The sequence below is a fragment of the Hemibagrus wyckioides genome, linkage group LG16 (genome assembly GCF_019097595.1).
Source record: "Hemibagrus wyckioides isolate EC202008001 linkage group LG16, SWU_Hwy_1.0, whole genome shotgun sequence".
Taxonomy (NCBI): Eukaryota; Metazoa; Chordata; class Actinopteri; order Siluriformes; family Bagridae; genus Hemibagrus; species Hemibagrus wyckioides.
In genome coordinates, this window is record NC_080725.1 from 20820463 (window position 1) to 20843142 (window position 22680).

At 37.1% G+C, this 22680-nt stretch overlaps 2 protein-coding genes across 2 annotated transcripts; both read right to left on the minus strand.

Moving 5' to 3' along the window:
* Nucleotides 1-8243: 8243 nt before the first annotated feature.
* On the minus strand, nt 8244-9929 carry LOC131366509 (protein phosphatase 1 regulatory subunit 3C-B-like). Its single transcript, XM_058411005.1, has 3 exons — nt 9776-9929; nt 9608-9663; nt 8244-9209 (listed from the first exon to the last, which is right to left on the minus strand). The coding sequence occupies exons 2-3, from the start codon at nt 9619-9621 to the stop codon at nt 8282-8284; spliced, it is 942 nt and encodes a 313-aa protein (XP_058266988.1). The 5' UTR covers nt 9622-9663; nt 9776-9929; the 3' UTR covers nt 8244-8281.
* A 3000-nt stretch (nt 9930-12929) lies between these two features.
* Nucleotides 12930-15624, minus strand: LOC131366496 (protein phosphatase 1 regulatory subunit 3C-B-like). Its single transcript, XM_058410980.1, has 3 exons — nt 15434-15624; nt 15274-15330; nt 12930-14695 (listed from the first exon to the last, which is right to left on the minus strand). The coding sequence occupies exons 2-3, from the start codon at nt 15285-15287 to the stop codon at nt 13726-13728; spliced, it is 984 nt and encodes a 327-aa protein (XP_058266963.1). The 5' UTR covers nt 15288-15330; nt 15434-15624; the 3' UTR covers nt 12930-13725.
* Nucleotides 15625-22680: the final 7056 nt, after the last annotated feature.

Here is a 22680-nt window from a genome sequence, read left to right on the forward strand (position 1 = left end):
CTATGCTTCGGTGCAAATTAGGGTTTGCTCCAGAAGGCATGGAATTTATTAAAGAGGGAACAAACATGCGGTGAACATTTCTGGCTGAACTTTTTATTCAAATAAAAACCTACTGAAGTCTGTCAGACTGTGAGAGTGGAATGTTCTTTGTCTCCCTCCCAACCACAAGACATCGACACATGACACGCCTTACACAAACAGAGCCACGCTGCCATGGTATTCAACCGTTCAGCTGTGTGTCATAGCATGTGAACTTGCACGACAAGCCACCTGAGTGTGAGAGAACGCTCAGTATCTTTCCTTCAGGGTGCAACCATTACTGCTCCATTTTTTAATTTAGATTATTGTTTTTTACTCCTTTTAAAAAAACTTTTAAAAAAGACACGGAAAGGAATTCTGGGAAATACATTTCTTTCTTTTTTTTCTGAGACAGCAATATCTCAGTGATCCAAATCCTTTAACCTTAAATGCCTCTATAGTTCTATAACATGTCAATATTCCTGTATGACTAGGTTGAACAATTAAAATCCCTGTAGGTGTATCGTATTAAGGCATGGTTTGGGTTTGATCCAGTAGCGTAGCTATGGGTGGGCCTGGGCCCACCCACCTGTCAGTCAGGCCCACCCAGTCAGTTGCTTGCTACAGAAAAGATTGCTTTGACTACGGCGATTGCTGGATGCCTTTATACATGCCTTTGTCCGTATTAGTTTTTTTGGCATGTCATATGTTACTGCTATGAGTCAATTTTTGTACTTTCTGTGCGAGAGCGCCCTCCGGTTTCGAGGAAGAATGAAACGTCTCTACGCTCATGCCACCCCTCTCCCTCCACACCGAGCACATTTCACAGAGGGTCACCGAAGTTTAGTTGCACATTAAACTAAAATGAAACAGAGCAACTTACTAAAGTTTGTGTCAAAAAGACGTTGTGTGCAGCCGGAGGAGAAAGATAATTCCGATGTTCAGGAGCCATGAAGCTCGAGTAGTAAGGAGCTCTGCTAGTGTTCCTTCACCTTTTACTCCATCACCAGCAGCACTTTATTCTCCAGTGTGTACCTCCCCTACACACCAGTGTAAAAGGAAGCCAATCTACATTTTCCTACTATGTAGTTGTATAGTCACTGTTGTTCATTTCATGTGGTTTATATGGCCGTTGAGCCATATATCGGACAGTTTACATACTGTCCTGCTGATTTGATAATGGTGTTGCGGCGCGTCTGTCAGATGTGCGCCCGCGCGCGTGTGTATGTATGTGTGGTGTGTCCGCCGTGCTCATGCTGTTCTTATTGTTTTGCTCTTAACATTGCTTACGATGACATACAAGCTTATGCTCTGATTAAATGGTGGTTTGCATTCAGGCAGGTGTAGTTATGTTGGCTTATTTTGATAAAAGATGCATTTTAGGCTAGGCCCACCCAATTTTCTCTGGGCCCACCCACATTGTGATTCCTGGCTACGCTAGTGGTTTGATCCAACACTAATGTATAATTCCACACATGACTAGCCAAAATATGTAGTAGTTAAAAAACACTAGTTAAAAAATGTAGCTAGCTGAAATAAATTTAGCTAAAAATAAAAAATTCTCCCCAGAGGTGTTAAGATCTAAAATTCTGTCTTAGCATTTACACTTTTGAAGCCTGTTTATATACACTATATTGCCAAAGGTTTTGGGACGTCTGCCTTTCCATGCACATGAATGTACAGTAATATGGAGTTGTTCCGCCCTTTGCAGCTATAACAGCTTCAACTCTTCTGGGAAGGCTTTCCACAAGGTTTAGGAGTGTGTTTATGGGAATTTTTGACCATTCCACTAGAAGCACATTTGTGAGGTCAGGACGAGAAGGTCTGGCTCACAGTCTCTGCTCTAATTTATCTTAAAGATGTTTTGTTGGGTTGAGGACAGGACTTTCACTGGAGCTCATCCATGTCTTTATGGACCTTGCTTTGTGCACTGGTGTGCAGTCATGTTGGAACAGGAAGGGGTCATCCCCAAACTGTTCCTATAAAGTTGGGAGAATGAAATTGTCCAAAATGTCATGGTATGCTAAAGCATTAAGAGTTTTCTTTCACTGGGACTAAGGTGCTGAGCCCAACCCCTGAAAAACAACCCCTGAATTCAGTATGAAATTGTTAATTTTTCTAATATTTTAAATATTTCTAAAAGTGACTTGAAGGCAGAATTGATCAACTTAGGTTAAATTTGACCTGTGAATTCTTGCATTTCTGGACAATAAAAAATAAAGTAGTTTTTTTGATGAGTTGCTTTTTTGTTTTCTTCTTGTTACTTACTGCAAAATTAAAAGAAATGTAAAATTACATTTTTTTTCACTATCTGCTTGTTTTTTCTTGTTAGTAATATTTAGTGCCTTTGGAAATGCCACACAACGTGCACTACATTAATGACTGGTTTTCTTGAATCATAATGAACAACAACAAAGGCAGAGGCCACTTGTCTTAGTTTATCTGGGTCAGTTTGTTGTGGAAAGAAATATCTCCATGTCATTGACCTAAAATCTATCCTAAAAGAGAAAATGAGAGAGAGAGACTCCAATTTACCTAATGCTTGGACAATTTGTTTTTAGAAAAGTAGCAGCGTATGTTTTGTGTTTTTAGGAAGGGTTGTACCTGCACTCAGCAGTAGGGTAGGACAGGGCTCGGCAAGCCTGGTATGAGGAATGAGTCATAATTCATGTGTTCTATTTTTATTTCCTCAAGATGAACCAACTGTGAGATTGTTTTCAACATTTTAGAGATAACATCATCTAACTCCTTAGTTAAAGAACTTATTTAGTCTAATGAATCAAAAGGATTCTTGTGCTGGTTTCTTAAAGGTTCTTTATAGAAATCTACTACAGAGGATATCCAACCCTTACATAAAAGCAGTTGTGGTAAACCTCTGGCACTGTTGCCACAAATTTACTGCAAGTTCACATTTCAATATGCAAAATATGTTTGTACCAAATGTCTGATGAACTAGAAAGCTAAATCCTTAACCATCGAGCCATTTAAATATTTCCTAATTTGCATATACCAAAGCTAGATTTCTAAATATGTACTCATGCAAAAAAACATTTCAAGGTCTAGATCCATTTATGGTTTCTTTATTCAAATAGGTTCCATGTAGGTATTACACTATATTGCCAAAAGTTTTGGGACACAACTCCAAATCAATGAGTTCAGGTGTTGTTTTTCAGGGGTTGGGCTCGTCCCCTTAGTTCCAGTGAAAGGAACTCTTAATGCTTCAGCTTCATACGAGACATTTTGGACAATTTCATGCTCCCAACTTTGTGGGAACAGTTTGGGGATGACCCCTTCCTGTTCCAACATGACTGCACACCAGTGCACAAAGCAAGGTCCATAAAGACATGGATGAGTGAGTTTGGTGTGGAGGAACTTGACTGTCCTGCACAGAGTCCTGACCTCAACCCGATAGAACACCTTTGGGATGAATTAGAGCGGAGACTGTGAGCCAGGCCTTCTTGTTGAACATCAGTGCCTGACCTCACAAATGTGCTTCTAGAGGAATGGTCAAAAATTCCCATAAACACACTCCTAAACCTTGTGGAAAGCCTTCCCAGAAGAGTTAGAGCTGTTCTAGCTGCAAAGGGCGGGACAACTCCATATTACATTTATGTGCATGTAAAGGCAGATGTCCCAGTTTTGGTCTGGCTCGAAGTCTCCGCTCTAATTCATCCCAAAGGTGTTCTATCAGGTTGAGGTCAGGGCTCTGAAAAACAACACATGAATTTAATGATTTGGAGTGGTGTCCCAAAACTTTTCTCGTTATAGTGTAATGTAAATGTTCTATGAATCCTAGCAGCGCTGATCCTGATTCATAAGTCATAAGCTAAGGAACCTTTCCAAGTAAGGGCACATTCGAGAAAGCTTTGTTTCTAAGAGAGCTGGTTTAGTTCTGTACTTCTATTGGTTCATGGTGACCAAGATAAGGGCTGGGAACCAGAGAGTTACTCTTTATAGGACCGTGGAAATCAGAGGCGGGACTTGGGTTGGAACTGAGCTCAACATTCACAAATCTGTTCCAGAAAGATTTGGATCTGAATTCCTGTATGTTTTTAACATCTCTTGTACTTAAGTCCTCCATTTTTAATTTCTACTTAAGTTAAAGTATAAAGGTACCAAAATGTACTTAAGCAAGAAAATATTTATTTTTATTTTATTACTGATTAAACACCATGCAGATGTTGAGATGACACATTTGCTTGTTTTTTGTTAGTGTGTGTGCATGTCTGAGCAGGTATCTGAATATGAAAGATGTTTTCTTCTGTTCTTCAACTTGAAATAAATCCTGCAGGTAAGCCCACAGGTCATGGGTGTGCAGGCGGCAGGATGGGGTCAGGGTTTCTTCCATTTTAGGCTACAGTATTTCAGGCCCTGGCACTGCAGTTTTAATGCTCTACTGAATCATTTGCACTCACTGCATTTATTGCTTTGTTAGTGACCACCACTGGTTTTTAACCCACTTAAAGTGACCAATCAAAAAGAGAGAGAGCGAGAGAGAGAAAGAGAGAGAGAAAGCATGAGAGAGAAAGAACCCTGGAACTCCATTAACCCAAACTTGAGAGCTGCTGACTGCTTTAACCACCGAATAATAGCAAGAAATTTAAGATACAATCTCAGATGCTCAGCCAAAAGCTTATACCTGGCAAAATATTTGTACCCTAAAGTAGGACGAGAAAACCAATTGTTAAATAACAGCCTGGTAAACCACTATGACTTATATAAACAGCCATCAGACAGGTAGCAACACCTCCCTCGTCACTATTTCAAAACTACATCCATATACAGGTTTATGTTTCAGCATGGGAACATGTACACACTAGTCAGAAAGAGTTGAAAGTAAAGTGACATGGCATGTGAATGAACTGCTTCTAAAGATTTCAGGAAATGATCTCAGATGTCTGACTTGTTTGAGAGGTCTTGTATGTAATGTAAATCAGCTTTACTTGAATAAACAATGTCACTGAACAATGTAAAGAATCTTTACAGAAATGTAGATTTAGATCTTTAATGAAAACAGTGATGAGGGGGGAAAAATATCCCCTCTGACTGGAAACAAAAGAAACCTTGCCAGAATGCAGACTCGAATGGGAATCGTTCATGGGTTTTTCCTAAATCAAACAAACAGATAACCATAACTGATTTGATCTTATTTCCTGAAAGACGACTGTCTGACTGTAAACCTAAGCAACACTTTATTCACTTCGTTAAAGCTGATTATTATTATAGAAGTGATCATTTTGGATACTATTCACATCAACTGTGTTTGCTATCGTGATTAGATGCTTGGTGGTCTGGCTCTAGAGTCAGGAAGTGAGCAGGAAACTCAGCCCTTGCACATCTGCATTCAGACTTAACAAAAGCATCACAAACACTATAACTGTATCACAGATGTGATTGTGTTTCTTGTTTCGTGCAATACCTCCAGTGTAATAACACTAATGCATTTCCATTGACACTGAGGTGACAAAATAATAAACCTTTTCTATATTCTTACAAAACACATCAAATATCTGCAATCTGGCTGTTTTTTTCTTCCTCCTGTTAAGACATATTTGGAAAACAGACCCTGCCTTTGTCGTCCGTCATGCTATCGTCTTTTCATGCCATCTAGAAAATAAAATAAAACCAACATTAGATCCTAAAGACAGATTAAAAGGGTCATTATAAAGTCAGCTTGCAGTAATTAACGTTCACATACACCACATTATCGGGTATCTTATCATTCTCTAGAAGTAAATAAGTTACACAGAAGAGATGCATCTTGTAAATCCTTTAATGATCTAATGTTATAGTGTATGCTGCCAGATAAAGAAATAGTGTATGATCATCATTGATAGTGTATGATCATCATTGATAGTGTATGATCATCACTGATCATTTGATCAAAACATTCAGGTTTATAGACAAACCAACGTGCAGAAATGCATGTGTTGCAATTAAATATTCATTAACTGTCTTTCTTTGCTGTCTTGCAAACAATCCGGTGGTCAGTAATAAATAATAAAGTCTGTAATGTTTCTTCAAATGAATTAAAAATACTGAAACAAAGCTGGACCATTTCTCAGGAGCAATGACTAGGGATTTTAAAAAAAAGGTCTGCAGCCTCAACGTTTTTTTTTCTCAATCATGTACGCTTCCTCTACAAGGATTCGATAGTTTTGTCCACCATTGCTGTCCCACAGTATAATGTTGACGGATCCTGGATGGAAGGACTCTAAACGATCCTGAACACTGGGACAGAAGGGAACAGGGATGTTAAAGTCAAACAGTACTGTCTCCGAGTCTTCTCCATTTATTACTGCAGCTGCATGAATGCTCTACCTCACTACCTCGAGTGAAACAACCGTAATGAGCGAGTGCTGATGTTCGTTATATCGCTTGGCTTTTCTTATTTACAGATGTAGAGTCTGTGTCATTTTCTCAACACTGACTCACATCCTGACTCATACAGACTTACCAAACTTGCACAAACATCGCTGTTGGTCTCTCTTTTCTCCCTCTCAATGCCTATTTAAGCAAAATTCATCAAACAGGGTTATAGAAAATTGAAATGGATGAGTCTACCAAAAAAGGTATACTCTTGCTAATAGTCTCAGAAGGGAATTTTCAGGTGCAGTGATTGGCATCTTTGAGACTTCTGGGGCATCAAGGGTTTTGTCTCAACCATGCACACTTCCACATCCTCCACAAGGATTTGATAGTTTTGTCCACCATTGCTGTCCCACAGAACAATGTTGCCAGATCCTGCACGGAAGGAAACACAGAACTCTAAACAAACACTGGGACAGAAAGGAACAGGGATGTTGAAAACAAATACTTCTGTCTCTGGGCCTTTTACATTTTACATCAATGCATTTACATCCAAAACATTTACACAGTTATATTACTACTTCTGTATGAATGCTAAGTCTCATTACCTCATTACCTCATGAGTAAAACAACCGTAATGAGCGTGTGCTGATGTTTGTTATAACAGTTGGCTTATCTTATATACAGATGTAGAGTCTGTGTCGCTTTCTCACCACTGACTCACATCCTGACTCATACAGACTTATCGAACTGGCACAAACACGGCTGTTAGTCTCTCTTTTCTCCCTCTCAATACCTATTTAAGCAAAATTCATTAAATATGGTTGTAGAAAATTAAAACGGATGAGCATTGCTAGAATTACATTTTGGACTAATGTCTAGCCTACTAAACTAAACAAGCCTACTCATGGCTTTTGTATTCTCAGAAGAACTTTGTGAGTTAAAACATTCTTGGCTTCTTGGTGGCTGCACAGGAGAGGGTTAAAAAGCTTATTACAAACATTACTCTGTGAAATTAATCCCATCTATGTAGGGTTAGGGGCAATAAATGTGTAAGATATGTCGTGTCGTAAAACCGCGAGACTCTTTCTGATCGTCCGAAAGAGGAAAAAATTCAGAACCTTTCCATTTTTTTGTAAGGGGGGCACTGTTTTGTATTCATCTATTTTATGTGAAAGACTTCCATTACATGATTACTACTTTAGTCTTAAAGCTTCAGTAGGAAGATAAAGAAGGAAATTCGAACTAGGTGGAAAATGAAGTTGCTGATTTTGTATTCATTCTCCAGCTGGTTACTTTTGCATCTTCCGGCTTTTCTATTAGCATTAAAGGCCAGTTTTACAGACCACTGTGGAATTTTTCTTCTCGTCTGTAAAGCAATGCAAAAACCAAAACAAGGACGACTTCATCCAGTCATGTTTGTATCAGAATATATTTATTTAAACAGAAAATGCAATGAAGATACAGATACAACATTGAAACATTCAAACGTTCTTTATGCTACATATATGTTACATGAGCCATTTCATCGCTGCCGCTAGGTTAATGATCTGTCTCAGTGCAACTACATCACAGGAAGTGAAAGGCCTTCACAGCTTGAAACAGGCTGATCTTGTTAAAGTGCTAATGCTTGTTAGCATATCCGATACTCATCTGATATACAGTTGCACAGTTCTCAAGACAAATTTATCTATCTCACTATATCATCCCTGACTGGTCACTGACTCATACAAGTACACTGGAGACATGTCTGTCTGTCTGTCTGTCTGTCTGTCTTTTATCCCTCTTGATGCCTATTCAAGCAAAATTCATCAAACACAGATGATTAGAAGGTACCAATACTGATCGGTTATTTCATGTCACCCTCTATGTTATCTAAAACCAGTTTGCACTGGATGTTAGACACAGTTTTCTGCTCAATTGCTCCCAGAACATACATCCTGTATTTCTCTTTCTATCTCTCCTGATAAATTTGTCTTTCCCTAAATAAGAGTTTGCTCATATTCTCAGAGGAAATGTGTGAGCCAAAATTTGCTGACTTATACGAAACTGGACCATTTCTCAAAGGCAGTGATTTGGGATTCTGAAAGTTCTGGGGCCTCAAGGGTTTTTTCTCAACCATGCAGGCTTCTTCTGAGTCAATGTCCTCTACAAGAATTCGATAGTTTTGTCCACCATTGCTGTCCCACAGATTAATGTTGCCAGATCCTGGACGGAAGGACACACAGAACTCTAAACGATCCTGAACACTGGGACAGAAAGGAATAGGGACGTTAAAGACAAACAGTTCTGTCTCAGAGTTTCCTTTCTTCTCTTTGATAGGCGTACATGGGATGTCCTGGTGGCTTCTCCACGAGTCGTACGTGATGCGAATATGCACGGCTTTCTCTTGACTGATGTTGCAGACCCTCACCTTTCCGAGTAGCGATCCATAGATCAAGGTGCAGCTCTCCAGATGCACCAGAGATTTTGTCAGACCTTCAAAGTATGATGGTAAATCAGCAGGCTGAGTGAACCCCAAACGGAGACGCAGCTGCTTTCCTTGGGCAGATAACTCCGTCTGCACTTTGACCGGTGGAGACAGCTCCTCCATATCGGAGATCGGAGGATCTGACTTGAAGATGCGTACCGCAGTTAGGGACAGTCCTTTAGCATCTGCGAATACTACTCGTTTTTTCTTCTTGAGAATCCCGCAAGGGCTTGTAGAGTTTAAAGGAGAGATAGGAATCTGGGGGGATCTAGGAGGTCTGGGTTGCTGAGAATCGCACATGCTAGGTCTAGAAACAGCATGATGGGCTCTAAGCGTGGACAAGCCCAAAAGTTGTCCTACTGGAGGATGGCGATTCAGGCCCATGTGCATGGCAAGGTCCACTGGCATGACTCTGATTAGAAAAGAAGAAAATGATATTAGAGAAATCTCAGCTTAAAGGGAGGAGCGGCTACAATTTTTTTTGGTTAAAATAAAGTTCAAATTAATTACAGATAAAGTTTAAAAAAAACTTAATTCTTTGAAACCCTCATAAAAGGCTATTGTTGAAATTATTCATACCATTTTTGCTCTTTAACCAGAACTAATACAAATTTTATCTTAATTATAGCAGGTAAATTGTCCTAGTTGCCAAGCACCTAAGGTTTACCGCTACACAGATAGCGTTTCCCTGATAGGAAGTAAAAGATCTCCTGATGAGTTAAATCAGGGCTGTGCAGCATGCAGAATGAACAAAAATATAATAGGATAATAGTTCATAAAAAATACTAAGAATACTTATAGAGGACTTACTTGGCAGTGTTCATTACTCCGTCTGCAAGATCGATGTCTTCTCAACGAAAAGTACACTGAAAAGAAAATCAAACAAGTAAATTTCACTGTGGTGCAGAAATATTAAAAAGTAAAGAAAACATTAATCAAAGCTCATTAGATAATCATGAACAAGTGTAAACAACTCACCCAAAGCCTTTGCTCTTGACTGGGTAATTTAGATTCAGTCACAACAAAGTCTTCTGAATTCGATGGTTTCTTAACGCTGTAAGTCCTATAAAAACGTCAGCACATGATCCCTCCAGCACACGGCTTTGTATCATCTGAAACTGCCACTCACCATGCCACAAGGTTATAAGAGAGCTCCAACGCCTACGTAGTGGGAGAACGGCCCTAACTGCATTGACTCCACCTTTATGCTGGAATGTGGGAGAAAAAAAAAATCAGCAGTATACATTACAATATTTTATGCCTTAAGATGTATGAATGAATAAAATTTAAATATGCTTTAACTGTGCTTGGTGACAATGTGGTCAGTTTAAAATAAAATAAAATAAAAAAAATAATAGTGTAGGTTAGATGATCAAAGTAAATAATACATGTATTTATTTATTTATTTTAGATTTTTTTTATAATATGTTTTATATATAAAGGATGTATAGAAGCATAAAATAGATACAATTTTTTTAGTGTTTTTATCCATAAGTGAAATTTCTCTCTATATAAATTTCAGTATGTTTCACTAAAATATAATGTATATTACACACTATTCAGTAAAAATAGAGATAAATACCTTTCTTAAATAACTTTCTTTTTAAAAGTTTTCTTAGCTACTTAGCTAAAAGGTTCTGGTTTTGAAACTTATAGGAGTGGTGGAGTAGTGGATAGATAGGAGTAGTGGAGTAGTGAGGGTTAAGCAATGGCAGTACTGGGACTTGAACCCTGATTCTTAAAAGCTTGAGCCAACACAGAGTGACAGATTAGAAATTTTAACCTTTTTTTTTGTATCTTCAGATGGAGTGTAGTATAGTATAGTATAGTGTAGTATAGTATAGTATAGTATAGTATATTTAAGCTAGCATAAGTACAGTAAAGTATAGCCTAGCATAAATGTTTGGAGTTATATTTTGGATGATAATTAAAACTTCCATTAGCCTCATAGATAGATGGGAAAATTCAATAGATTCTTTAGCTTGTTTTTTTATGCTAATTTAATGCTATTGCCATATTTCTAGCTGTCTCTGGATGAATGCTAGCACCAATATTGTGTTTGTATCAAAATACAGGTTTAATCGAGCTTCTAATATTATTTTGTCATGAATTGATCTACATAGAAAAACTTTCAACGGTTGTATCACATGAGTTATGAGTCACAGCTGAACCTTGATAAACCACTGATCTTCATTATCATCAGAGAAACTCATCTGGTATACAGGTGCACAGTGCTCGAGAGAGACATCTGTCTCACTGTCTCACCACTGACTCATAAAGGCAAGACAGACATGCCTAACTGTCTGTCTGTTTCTCCTCCCTCCCTCCGTCCCTCCCTCCGTCCCTCCCTCTGGATATCTGTTGGAGGGAAAATTCATCCGACATGAATGATGACGAAAATTTAAATGTCTAGTAAAAAAGAATAAAGACGTTAAAGCGATCTCACAAAGAAGGAAAACTGGCTATGATATTTTTTTAGTTAAATTAAAACATTCTTTGTTTTAACAATTCAGATTCAGTACCGTAGAGTGCAAACGTTTGCACGCCCTTTCCAACAAGATGAACAAGACAAAGAGGTTTTAAGGTTTCACACAGTCATCGATAGAAAACAATAGTTTAATATCTGTTAAAAACATTACAAACTACTATCTTTAAATCAGGCCTGGAATACCAGAGGCTGTTGTCAAAAATATATTTTCTTTTTAAATATATTTTCAGTTCATTTTGCTGTATAAACTTTATATCTTATAAACCAAAACTAGTGATCTTTTGAGCTCAACTTTATATCAATTACAGCAGTTTAACATCCTTTAAAACAATTTTTTGATAGTAATCAAAAATTATTATTCCAGTAGATCGCTAGTAGATCGCTCCCTCCGCTACCGCCTCTGCTCGACTGACTCCACCATCTCACAGGGTAAGATATAAGTATACATTAAGACTCTTCTCTGTTCTGGCACCGAGGTGGTGGAATAAACTTCTCCTAGATGATTCTTTCAACACAGTTTTTAGGCTGATGGTATTCTGATGGTATTCAAGTCTGTGACCTATTGAACCACTGTTAATGTATTCAGTGATTGAGAATTTAAAGCACTTTTGTTTGTTGCTCTGGATAAAGCTGTGTGCCAAAGGCCAGAAATGTGAATGTAAATTTAACATCAGTGATCTAGAGTTGCCTCACAGCAAGAAGGTCCTGGGTTCGAATCCCGGGTTCGAACAGGCAGGGGCCTTTCTGTGTGGAGTTTGCATGTTATCCCAGTGCTTGCTTGCTTGTACTCCGGTTTCCTCCCACAGCCCAAAAACATGTACATTAGGATTAGGTTGATTGGTGATTCTAAATATGTGTGGCCCTGTGATGGACTGCTGACTGGTCCAGGGTGTACCCCTGCCTTTTGCCCACTGTGTGCTGGGATAGGCTCCAGCAGATCCCCGTGACCCTAATTAGGAATAAAGTGGGTATAGACAATGGATGATCTAGAGTTCAGAGCTATGTGTAAAAGCATGAAGCTCTCCAGATGAATTGAATCAGGAATGTCACAGCAGGGAAACTAAATTCTGTCCTGCTCTTTGGTACAGTGGGTAAAATCAATGAATTATATTTGTATTTTTTATTAGTATATAAATGATCTCATTTCATAAATTGTCTAAATTGGCGTCTTTTCACCTATGAGAAATTCCAATATTAGTAAATTTCACTGTGATAGATGAACATCTATTTTCATTTGTATTTCCAAGCAAAGCAAATAAGCCAAAAACACACCAACAAAAAGATTGTGTAAGCTTCTCATGCAAGACCATTGCTACTCATCAAAGAATTTATTTTTCACCTGAATTTAACTTGTGTCTTTTACCTTACATGTCCTTTCAAAACACTTTCGCAGAAGCCCGGTGGCACAATATGTCTTGTTATGTTGTCATAAAAAATGACACAACATGAGACATGATAAATGAGCTATAGATGATCAATGAGCTACAGATCCACCCTGGAGAAGATCTTGGAAAATGTCGTCACTGGAAAGTAAGCGCATTTTTTTCATGTTGAAATTTTGACAGGATAACAGGAATGATAACAGTGTAAAAAAATTTCGGCAGTGTTGATATATTTTATTATTTAACACAAAAAACATTAAATTATGCTTTAAGGGGGACTTGCCAAAGACAGTGTAGTGAGTTTAAAAGATATTTCCAGTGTAGATTAAATGAGCAAAGTAAATTGTGTGTGTGTGTTTAGAAAATAATTTAAAGATATCAGCCTCATATTTCCAGTGGGAAGCTAAAGGAGGAAATTTGGAGATGGAAAACTGAGTAAAGTTGAATTTTATTCCCAGTGCAGAAGATAACCCATGGTCTTCTGTCTCCTTTTTGCATCTCCATCATTTTAAACCAGCCATAAAGACAAATGATCTAGTCATATTTCATTTTTGTGGACGAATGCTAGCACCAAATAAACAGTCATGCTTGTATACATTTGAATACATATTTATTTGCGCCTTTAATATTTATTTCCATAAACAAACATTCATAGAAAACAGATATATTTAAACAGAGTCATATTATTATATGTTACACATTTATATACAGTTATATTACAAGGCATTTCACCACCGGAGCTAGAGTGCAGCTACCTCACAGGAAGTGAAAGACCCTCACAGCTTGAAATTGGCTGACCGTGATAAAGCGCTTATCAGAAAATTCTCATCTGGTTTTACAGGTGTACAGTGTTCCAGAGAGAGAGAGACATCTATCTCGCTGTCTCACCACTGACTTGTCGCTGACTAATACAAGCATGATGAAGTGCAGAGAATTGGCACGAACATAAGCGTCTGTCTGTCTGATTTTTTTTGCTCATTCTTGATGTCTGCCTAAGGCAAAAGCTACTGCTGATGAAAATAAGAATGGACAAATATACACAAAACCCATCACTCATGCTAGAAGGATTTCTCAGCATCAGGAGGTGAGTAACTTCTTGGGATAATGTTCTCTTGCCTACTCCAGGTCTTCAGCATATTTTTGGAGTAAATGTTTGAGTTATAGCTTGTAGGTTTGTATGGAGCGGGACCGTTTCTCAGCGTCAGAGGGCTTTGGATGTTCAGGGTCCTCAAGGGTTTTTTCTCAACCGTTTTTTCCACCACTTCTTCTGAGTCCATGTCCTCCACAAGAATTCGATAGTTTTGTCCACCATTGGTGTCGAACAAAAGCGTGTTGCCAGATCCTAGACGGTATGTCACGTAGAACTCCAGGCGATCCTCTGCATTGGGATAGAAAGGAACAGGAACGTTAAAGATGAACATTTCTGTCTCGGAGCTTCCGTTCTTCTCTTGGATAGGGGTACACGGGATGTCCTGTTGGCTTCTCCACGAGTCGTGCGTGATGCGGATATGCACAGCTTTCTCTGCACTGACGTTGCAGACCCTCACCTTTCCGAGTAGCGATCCATAGATCAAGGTGCAGCTCTCCAGACGCACCAGAGATTTTGTCAGGCTTTCAAGGAATGATGGGAAATCGGCAGAAGGCTGAGTGAACCCCAAGCGGAGACGAAGCTTCTTGTTTTGCACAGATGACTCTGTCTGGAATTTGAAAGGTGGAGAAATCTCCTCCACTTCAGAGATCGGGGGATCTGATTCAAAGATCCTCACCGCAGTAAGAGGCAGTCCTTTATCGTCTGCAAACACCACTCGTTTTTTCTTTTTGAGCGTCCCCCAAGGGCTCGTAAAGTTTAGGGTGCTCAAAGGGGAGATGGGAGTCTGTGGGGATCTAGGACTTTTGGGACGCAGAGAATCGTATGTGCTAGGTCTGGAGACAGTACGATGGGATCTAAACGTGGACAATCCCAGAAGATTTTCCAGTGAAGCATGGCGACTCAGGCGCGTGTGCATGGACAGATCCAGTGGCATGACTCTGATTAGAAAAGAAGGAAAGGATATTAGAGCAATATTACACTGAAGATAAGAGTAGCTTCAGCCAGAGTACTTTGGTTTGAATAAAGTTTAATAGTATATACCTGAGTGGAAAAGTTCTATTTGGATTTAATTAATTTTATTATTCAATACATTTAGTAAATTAGGTTTCACAGATTATCTCAATTATATTGAAAAAATAAAATAAAACCATTGCAATACTTTTGAAATCAAGCCAAGGAATATTATATCTGTATGTGTATATATATATATATATATATATATATATATTTACAATACTTTTAATACTATTCTGTTTTTTTTCACGGTCCATTCTTTGAATTTTTCTTATCTAATAATAAAAGCAGGTAAGATGGCCTTTTAAACAGTTTAGTTGCTAAGTGCCTGAAGGTAATGCAGTATCTACATACGTATTTCCCCTGTTTTAACATGTCTTTTTTGAATAAAGAGCTTGATCATTTGTTCAGAGAAACGAAACTGTGCTTTGGTGCATTGTGCAAAATTGCTGGAAATCACAATATTATTTCATACAAAATGTAACAGTTGTTGCTTACTTACTTTGCTGCACACATTCCTGCGTCTGGAAAGATCAGTGTCTCTCACAAAAAAAGTCCACTGAAAAGAAGAAATGGAAAAATTTAATTTCACGATAGTTCAGTATTTTAGTTTCTGGATTCTATGTTAGAACACTAATAAATAGAATATCCAAGTTACTCACCTGATACTTTTACTCTTCAGCAGGAAGTTTGTTTTGGTTGTGTGTATTTGCCTTGTGGCTTTAGTCTATAACTCTTCTGATGAAAACACAACCGTAAGATCCTGCTAGTGCGCTGCTGGTCCTGTATATCATCTGCAAGCGTCACACAATATGCTTCATGATTATAGGTGTTCCTCAATAAGCTGCAACACCTTCTGAAGGAACAGCCCAAACTGCATTGTAACACCACCCAGGATTAGACTTTAGAGAATTCCATCACAATTGTTGCCAGGTTACCAGGAATGCTAACATGGGAAATGGGAATATTTATAGCAGTATGGAAATCTTTTAACCGGGCTTTGTGAGAATATAATCGGTAAAGAACAACAACAAAAACATAGTTTTCAGACTGCAGTAGCATGAACAGTATTGTAGATTAAATTATTATAGTAATTAATGTTTTTTATCAAGAATATATTATATAAAATGGAGAACATTGGGTTTAAATAAACATAAATGAAAATTTCTATACTGTGTATTGCACAAACATATAATGTATACTATAGTATAAGATAGAACGGGTACATGGTATGCTATACCTTAAAATACCTTAGCATAGCAAAGTAGGCCAGCACATAGAAATATATGACAATATAGTACACCATAATATAGCCCTGTATTGCTTAAAAATGTAGTATAGTATAGTATAGTATAGTATAGTATAGTATAGTATAGTATAGTATAGTATAGTATAGTATAGTAGCAGTGCATAGTACAGTAGAATACAACACTGCAGCACATCATACTATAGTGTTTAGCGTATCATACTACGGTGTAGTGCTGTGTAGTATAGTATACCATAGTATATACTGCATATTGCACCCTAAACTCTGAGACTGTACCATACAATGATGTCTGTTTGCTTCCATTCCATGCAACAAAGTTGCGTGAATTTAGTAAATATATTCTCTCTCTCTCTCTCTCTCTCTCTCTCTTTCTCTGGTGGTTGGATGGGAAATATGTATGTGAAACATTTTCAACCATGTTGTCTTTCAAGGCAAGCTGGTTGAAACCAGGCAACCAGGGTTCTAAAATATCTAAAATATGCAAGTAAATACCATGAGGCATGATATCATCAATACTTACTATATTTTCAAGAATCCCTGTACCACAAGGTCCAAAAAATGTCCAGTGTATTATCTATCATGCGTCCACAAATAAAGTCATGATTGTCACAGTCGTAAAACAAGTTTTTTGGGAGTAGTGTGTCTGTGGTGTGTGTGAGAGAGTGTGAGAGTGTGAGAGAACATATTTGGGTGTGTGAGTCTGAGATTCTTTGCTGTCACTCCAAACCACTCCTTATGAATGCCCATGGTTTCTATGGTAACAAGATATGCAACTCTTCTGAAGTCCAGGGCTCGGCATTGATGGGGCACATGGTTTCAAAAGTGATGAGCTCATGTTTGTTTTGTGCCCACGCACGGGTGCCTTGAAGGAGAGGTAGTGGTGTTGGTGGAAGAAGGACAAGGGTGGGCTGCTGTTGCATAACAGAAACCGTGTGTTTAGGTCTCACGGTACGTTATGATATTCTTCATGTCCGTATTGTGTTTCCACTAATCTCCTTTCAATCACAAATAAATACTAAATGATCCTAAATACCTTTCTCCCATCTGTTTCCAAAGGCACAGCTGCAGCTTAATGGTGATAAAGCCGCAAACGTCACGTTAAACAGGTTTGCGTCATCGTCCCAATTGACACAGCGCTTCAGCATGTCGGGACACCCTCCGTTTAACGTCAGCCAGAAGATCATAATAACATCATGCTCATTATCTCCTTAAAAGTGTATGAGATAAAAGCGTTTTTGCACTCCCAGTTTTTAATAGAATAGGAATTTATATTTATTGATATATTTTGCTATTGTTCTGTTAAAAATAATGCTATTTTCTCACACTGAAAATATTCAACTCAGAATAAAAAATGAGCATTAAATATAGAGTATAAAATGAATAAATAAAATAAATGACATGCTAGGGTTAAAAAAATTTCAAGTGAAAAATAATTCTATTTACAGTAATTCTAAGGTTTTTATTTACATTCGTAATGTTTAAAATGTCGCAAATGTACACGTTAGTGCAGTTAAAAAAGGAAAATGTGTTTATTTTTTAATGCTTTAAAGATGTTTCACACTGTCTTCCTTTACAAGTGCAATAGCCATTAAAGAAACATCCCAAATTCTGGCACAGCATGAATGGGTGGATGGATGGATTTGTTGTTAACAATAACAAAAATGATGAACTGTTCCCTAAGGTGCCGCTGCAGAATGGTGCAATCTGTTCTAACTACACTGACAGCAGGGGTACAAACGTTACAAGAATTGACAAATGACTTGATTTAATGCTCAAAATGTAATAAAATAGTATGAAAAAAGCCAACGTGTAGTAAAAACATGGAAAAAAGTTACTAAAATGCTAAAGTTTATTCTATTCCTCAAGCATCGCATTGGGTATTGTTTATTTATTTATGTATTTATTAGGGCTGGGCAACGATTAAAATTTTTAATCGCGATTAATTGCATGATTGTCATGAGTCATAACGTGCGTTAATGCTCTCTCTCTCTCTCCATGGTTTGTCTGTGTGTCTATTCAGAGACGCTGAGCAACAGACATTTAAAATTATTTACAAAATAATAAAAACTGCGTTAATGCGCGTTAAAATAATTGTCAGCGTTAATTAATTAATGAGTTAACGCGATAATAACGTGTTAACTTGCCCAGCCCTAGTATTTATGTATTTCTGAAATCACAAGCACAGGATTTCTCTTTTAACTATTTCAAGTGAAGACACATATGTAATGTACTTTGTACCTGAGCTGTACTCAGGTTCCACTCAGTGATTGCAAAATCGTACAATTCAATCAAAAAACAATAAAAATCTTCTGAGTAACCAAAAGTGAATATTCAGTGGTTCGTTCAGTGATGGTCCCTCTGGGTTTCTTTCTTTTTCCTGTGCAAAAATTGACATTTGTTCATCAGGGGTTGTGTATCAGCTACGACCTGAAGAAGCTAATCACACAAGAGAGCAGGACTAATGTTACATGTTGTAACAGATCCGAGTGCCTGAGTGCTGATTAACTGCAGATTTGGGACCAAGCCCTGATCTCTGATAGTGTGGTTTAGGTTCATACCATTCTTACACACCTACTACATCACCTGAACCTTAAACACACTCCTTTTACACTGTACAGGTGTGTTAGATCGGGTCTGAAACTGGAATAGGAACATTTTTGTTATAAAAGTGAGGTCTGTTCTCAGTTTATTTAGATTACAGCCCTTCCCTTTCTCACTGACTGAAATAAAGTCTTAGATTACAATACAGAAGGTCAAGCATAAATTGTAAAAGCTCTAAATTTGTACTGTATAAATGCACTGAATTCTGAATTATTCTTAAAAAATGTTCTTAATTATATCTTAAATATTGACAACTATATATATATATATATATATATTTCTGGGCTGTTTCGGCAGCAAAAGGGGCACCACGTTATTAGGCAGGTGGTCATAATGTTATGCCTGACCGGTGTATATCACAATAGCATTTAAAAGATATAAAAGTGTACCTGAAATATATTGCAGAGTATTTTACACATGACTTTAAACTGAATTAAACCCTGCAAAAGCACTTTTAACCTGGAGATCATCACATGTTGAGCTTGCAGTGCCGAAATATATTTATAGAAATGCATAATAAATGAAGTTGAAAACATCTGGAAGTGAAGCACATCATGAACATCCCCCGAAGAGACAAAGTCTAAGCGCCACCTGTTGGTTAAACGTGTGAACTAATCGTGCAGTACTTTGACCTTTCCTGTTCGGATGACTTTCCTTTGTGAGTCGTTGCTATAGAAACAGTCGATCTCGTGAATATTTGCCTGTGGTTTGAGTTGCACTAGTGTCAGATCCGCTGTTAAAAAAAAGTTATCTAAACTTTCCGACCAATCAGAATCCAGAACTCAGCAGCACTGAGGTGAACTTTTCTCCCACACAGTGGCATTTAGGAGACACTGGTATGTCCAGTATGGCATGAAACAATGCTCAGGAATTTTCATTTCATTTAAATGTTTCTCAGTACTCGAATAATCCATCATGTGTTTATTTAGAAAGTTATGTTACTAATCAGACTTCAGGCATGCTGATTAGTTTTAGAGATTCAGTGGTTCGTTCAGTGATGGTCCCTCTGGGTTTCTTTCTTTTTCCTGTGCAAAAATTGACATTTGTTCATCAGGGGTTGTGTATCAGCTACGACCTGAAGAAGCTAATCACACAAGAGAGCAGGACTAATGTTACATGTTGTAACAGATCCGAGTGCCTGAGTGCTGATTAACTGCAGATTTGGGACCAAGCCCTGATCTCTGATAGTGTGGTTTAGGTTCATACCATTCTTACACACCTACTACATCACCTGAACCTTAAACACACTCCTTTTACACTGTACAGGTGTGTTAGATCGGGTCTGAAACTGGAATAGGAACATTTTTGTTATAAAAGTGAGGTCTGTTCTCAGTTTATTTAGATTACAGCCCTTCCCTTTCTCACTGACGGAAATCAAGTCTTAGATTACAATACAGAAGGTCAAGCATAAATTGTAAAAGCTCTAAACTTGTACTGTATAAATGCACTGAATTCTGAATTATTCTTAAAATAAAGTTCTTAATAATATCTTAAATATAGGCTAATGTATATAATATTCCTCTTATAAGGTTACATTAAACTAATACTAATTATAAGACTATGGCAAATTTCAAAGCTTGACATCTTCTATATACTTTTTTTCTAAATAGGATAGATAGATAGATAGATAGATAGATAGATAGATAGATAGATAGATAGATAGATAGATAGATAGATAGATAGATAGATAGATAGATAGCTATCTTCTAGCAAAATAAAAATATTGAAAGCTTGAAATAAATAAATGCATCTAAAAAGAACAAGCTAAATAATCGTACATGACTTATAAATATATTTCAGTTCAAGATATATTCAGCTGTTAAGCTTTTGAACAAATCTATTCCATTATTTTATTTTAATAAATGTATATTATATCTAATAATACATGTGATAAGAAAAGAAGAGAGCTATTAGAGGAATTTAAAAATAAAACCAGGAATCCATTCATGATATGACAAACTAATTTACAGAAATGTGTGGGTGGATAAACATTTATTTATTTATTTATTTATTTATTTATTTATTTATTTATTTATTTATTTATTTATTTATTTATTTATTTATTCATTCATTCATTCATGTAAACGATTTAACTGACTAGTTGCTTATTACTTTAATTTAGGTTTAAATATTTAGTTTATATTTATTTAGCACAAACATACAGTATGTACACCGATCAGGCATAACATTATGACCACTGAGAGGTGAAGTGAATAAGACTGAGTATCTCCTCATCATGGCACCTGTTAGTGGGTGGGATATATTAGGCAGCAAGTCAACATTTTGTCCTCAAAGTTGATGTTAGAAGCAGGAAAAATGGACAAGTGTAAGGATTTGTGCGAGTTTGATGAAGGGCCAAATTGTGATGGCTAGACCACTGGATCAGAGCATCTCCAAAACTGCAGCTCTTGTGGGGTGTTCCCGGTCTGCAGTGGTCAGTATCTATCAAAAGTGGTCCAAGGAAGAACAGTGGTGACCCGGAGACAGGGTCATGGGCGGCCAAGGCTCATTGATGCACGTGGGGAGTGAAGGCTGGCCTGAAATATATTGCAGAGTATTTTACACATGACTTTAAACTGAATTAAACCCTGCAAAAGCACTTTTAACCTGGAGATCATCACATGTTGAGCTTGCAGTGCCGAAATATATTTATAAAAATGCATAATAAATGAAGTTGAAAACATCTGGAAGTGAAGCACATCATGAATATCCCTCGAAGAGACAAAGTCTAAGCGCCACCTGTTGGTTAAACGTGTGAACTAATCGTGCAGTACTTTGACCTTTCCTGTTCGGATGACTTTCCTTTGTGAGTCGTTGCTATAGAAACAGTCGATCGCGTGAATATTTGCCTGTGGTTTGAGTTGCACTAGTGTCAGATCTGCTGTTAAAACAAAAGTCATCTAAACCTTCTGGCCAATCAGAATCCAGATAATAATCCATCATGTGTTTATTTAGAAAGTTATGTTACTAATCAGACTGGTTAGTTTTAGGGAACAATACTAACCTTGCAGAGTTTACCTGTTGTAACAGATCTGAGTGCCTGAGTGCTGATTAATTACAGATTTGAAACCCCGCCCTGATCTCTGACAGTGTGGTTTAATTTCTTACACACCTACTTCATCATCCCAACCTTAAACACACTCCTTTACACTGCACAGGTGTGTTAGATCGGCTCTGAAACTAGGATAGGAACTTTGAGAAACTAGGTTCTGTTTCTTTACATTACAGCCTGTCCCTGTTTCTGACAAATCCTTTAAAATGTTCCTGACTGAAACCAAGAATTATATTAATATACTGTAGCTTTATTATAGAAAATATATCAGAATATATACTATAGTCCTGTACACTGAAATGTACATAATATAATATGTTTTACAAATAAGAAAGATAAGTCGATAAGAATAAAGAGAGAGTTTGCAGTGAACACTGAAGGAGTGAGAGATTTGGCCATGGGGAAAAAAATAACAAAAAGCAAAAAATTAAATTAAATTAAATTAAATTAAATTAAATTAAATTAAATTAAATTAAATTAAATTAAATTAAATTAAATTAAATTAAATTAAATTAAATTAAAAAGTAATTAAAAATAATAGCACCAAATAATTCACTCTTCATTCATTATGAGAAAAAAGACAAATCATAATATTTCAATATTCTTTCCAGGTTGCTAACTTGAGTGTTCTGATCTAATTTGTAGAACATATTTTATTTTTACACAAATATTTTTTTGGTGTGTGTAATAGAAATTTGTTCTATTGTGTACAATGACAATAAAGTATCTTTATACCAAATAACAATATATATAACCAATATATTTTAATCCTATACAAAAATGTTCATATATTGTTAAATCCATCAGTTCAGTATTCATCAGAATACATCAGATATCAGAACAGATTTCTTACCATGAGGATATGAGACACCGTATCTAGGATAAGCTACAAACTCAAATGAAAAGATGCAGAAATGAACAAAATACAGAACTGGATTTATTCATTTTTATCATTCAGGTGTCGGAAGTGAACCCCATCAGTCCAGAAC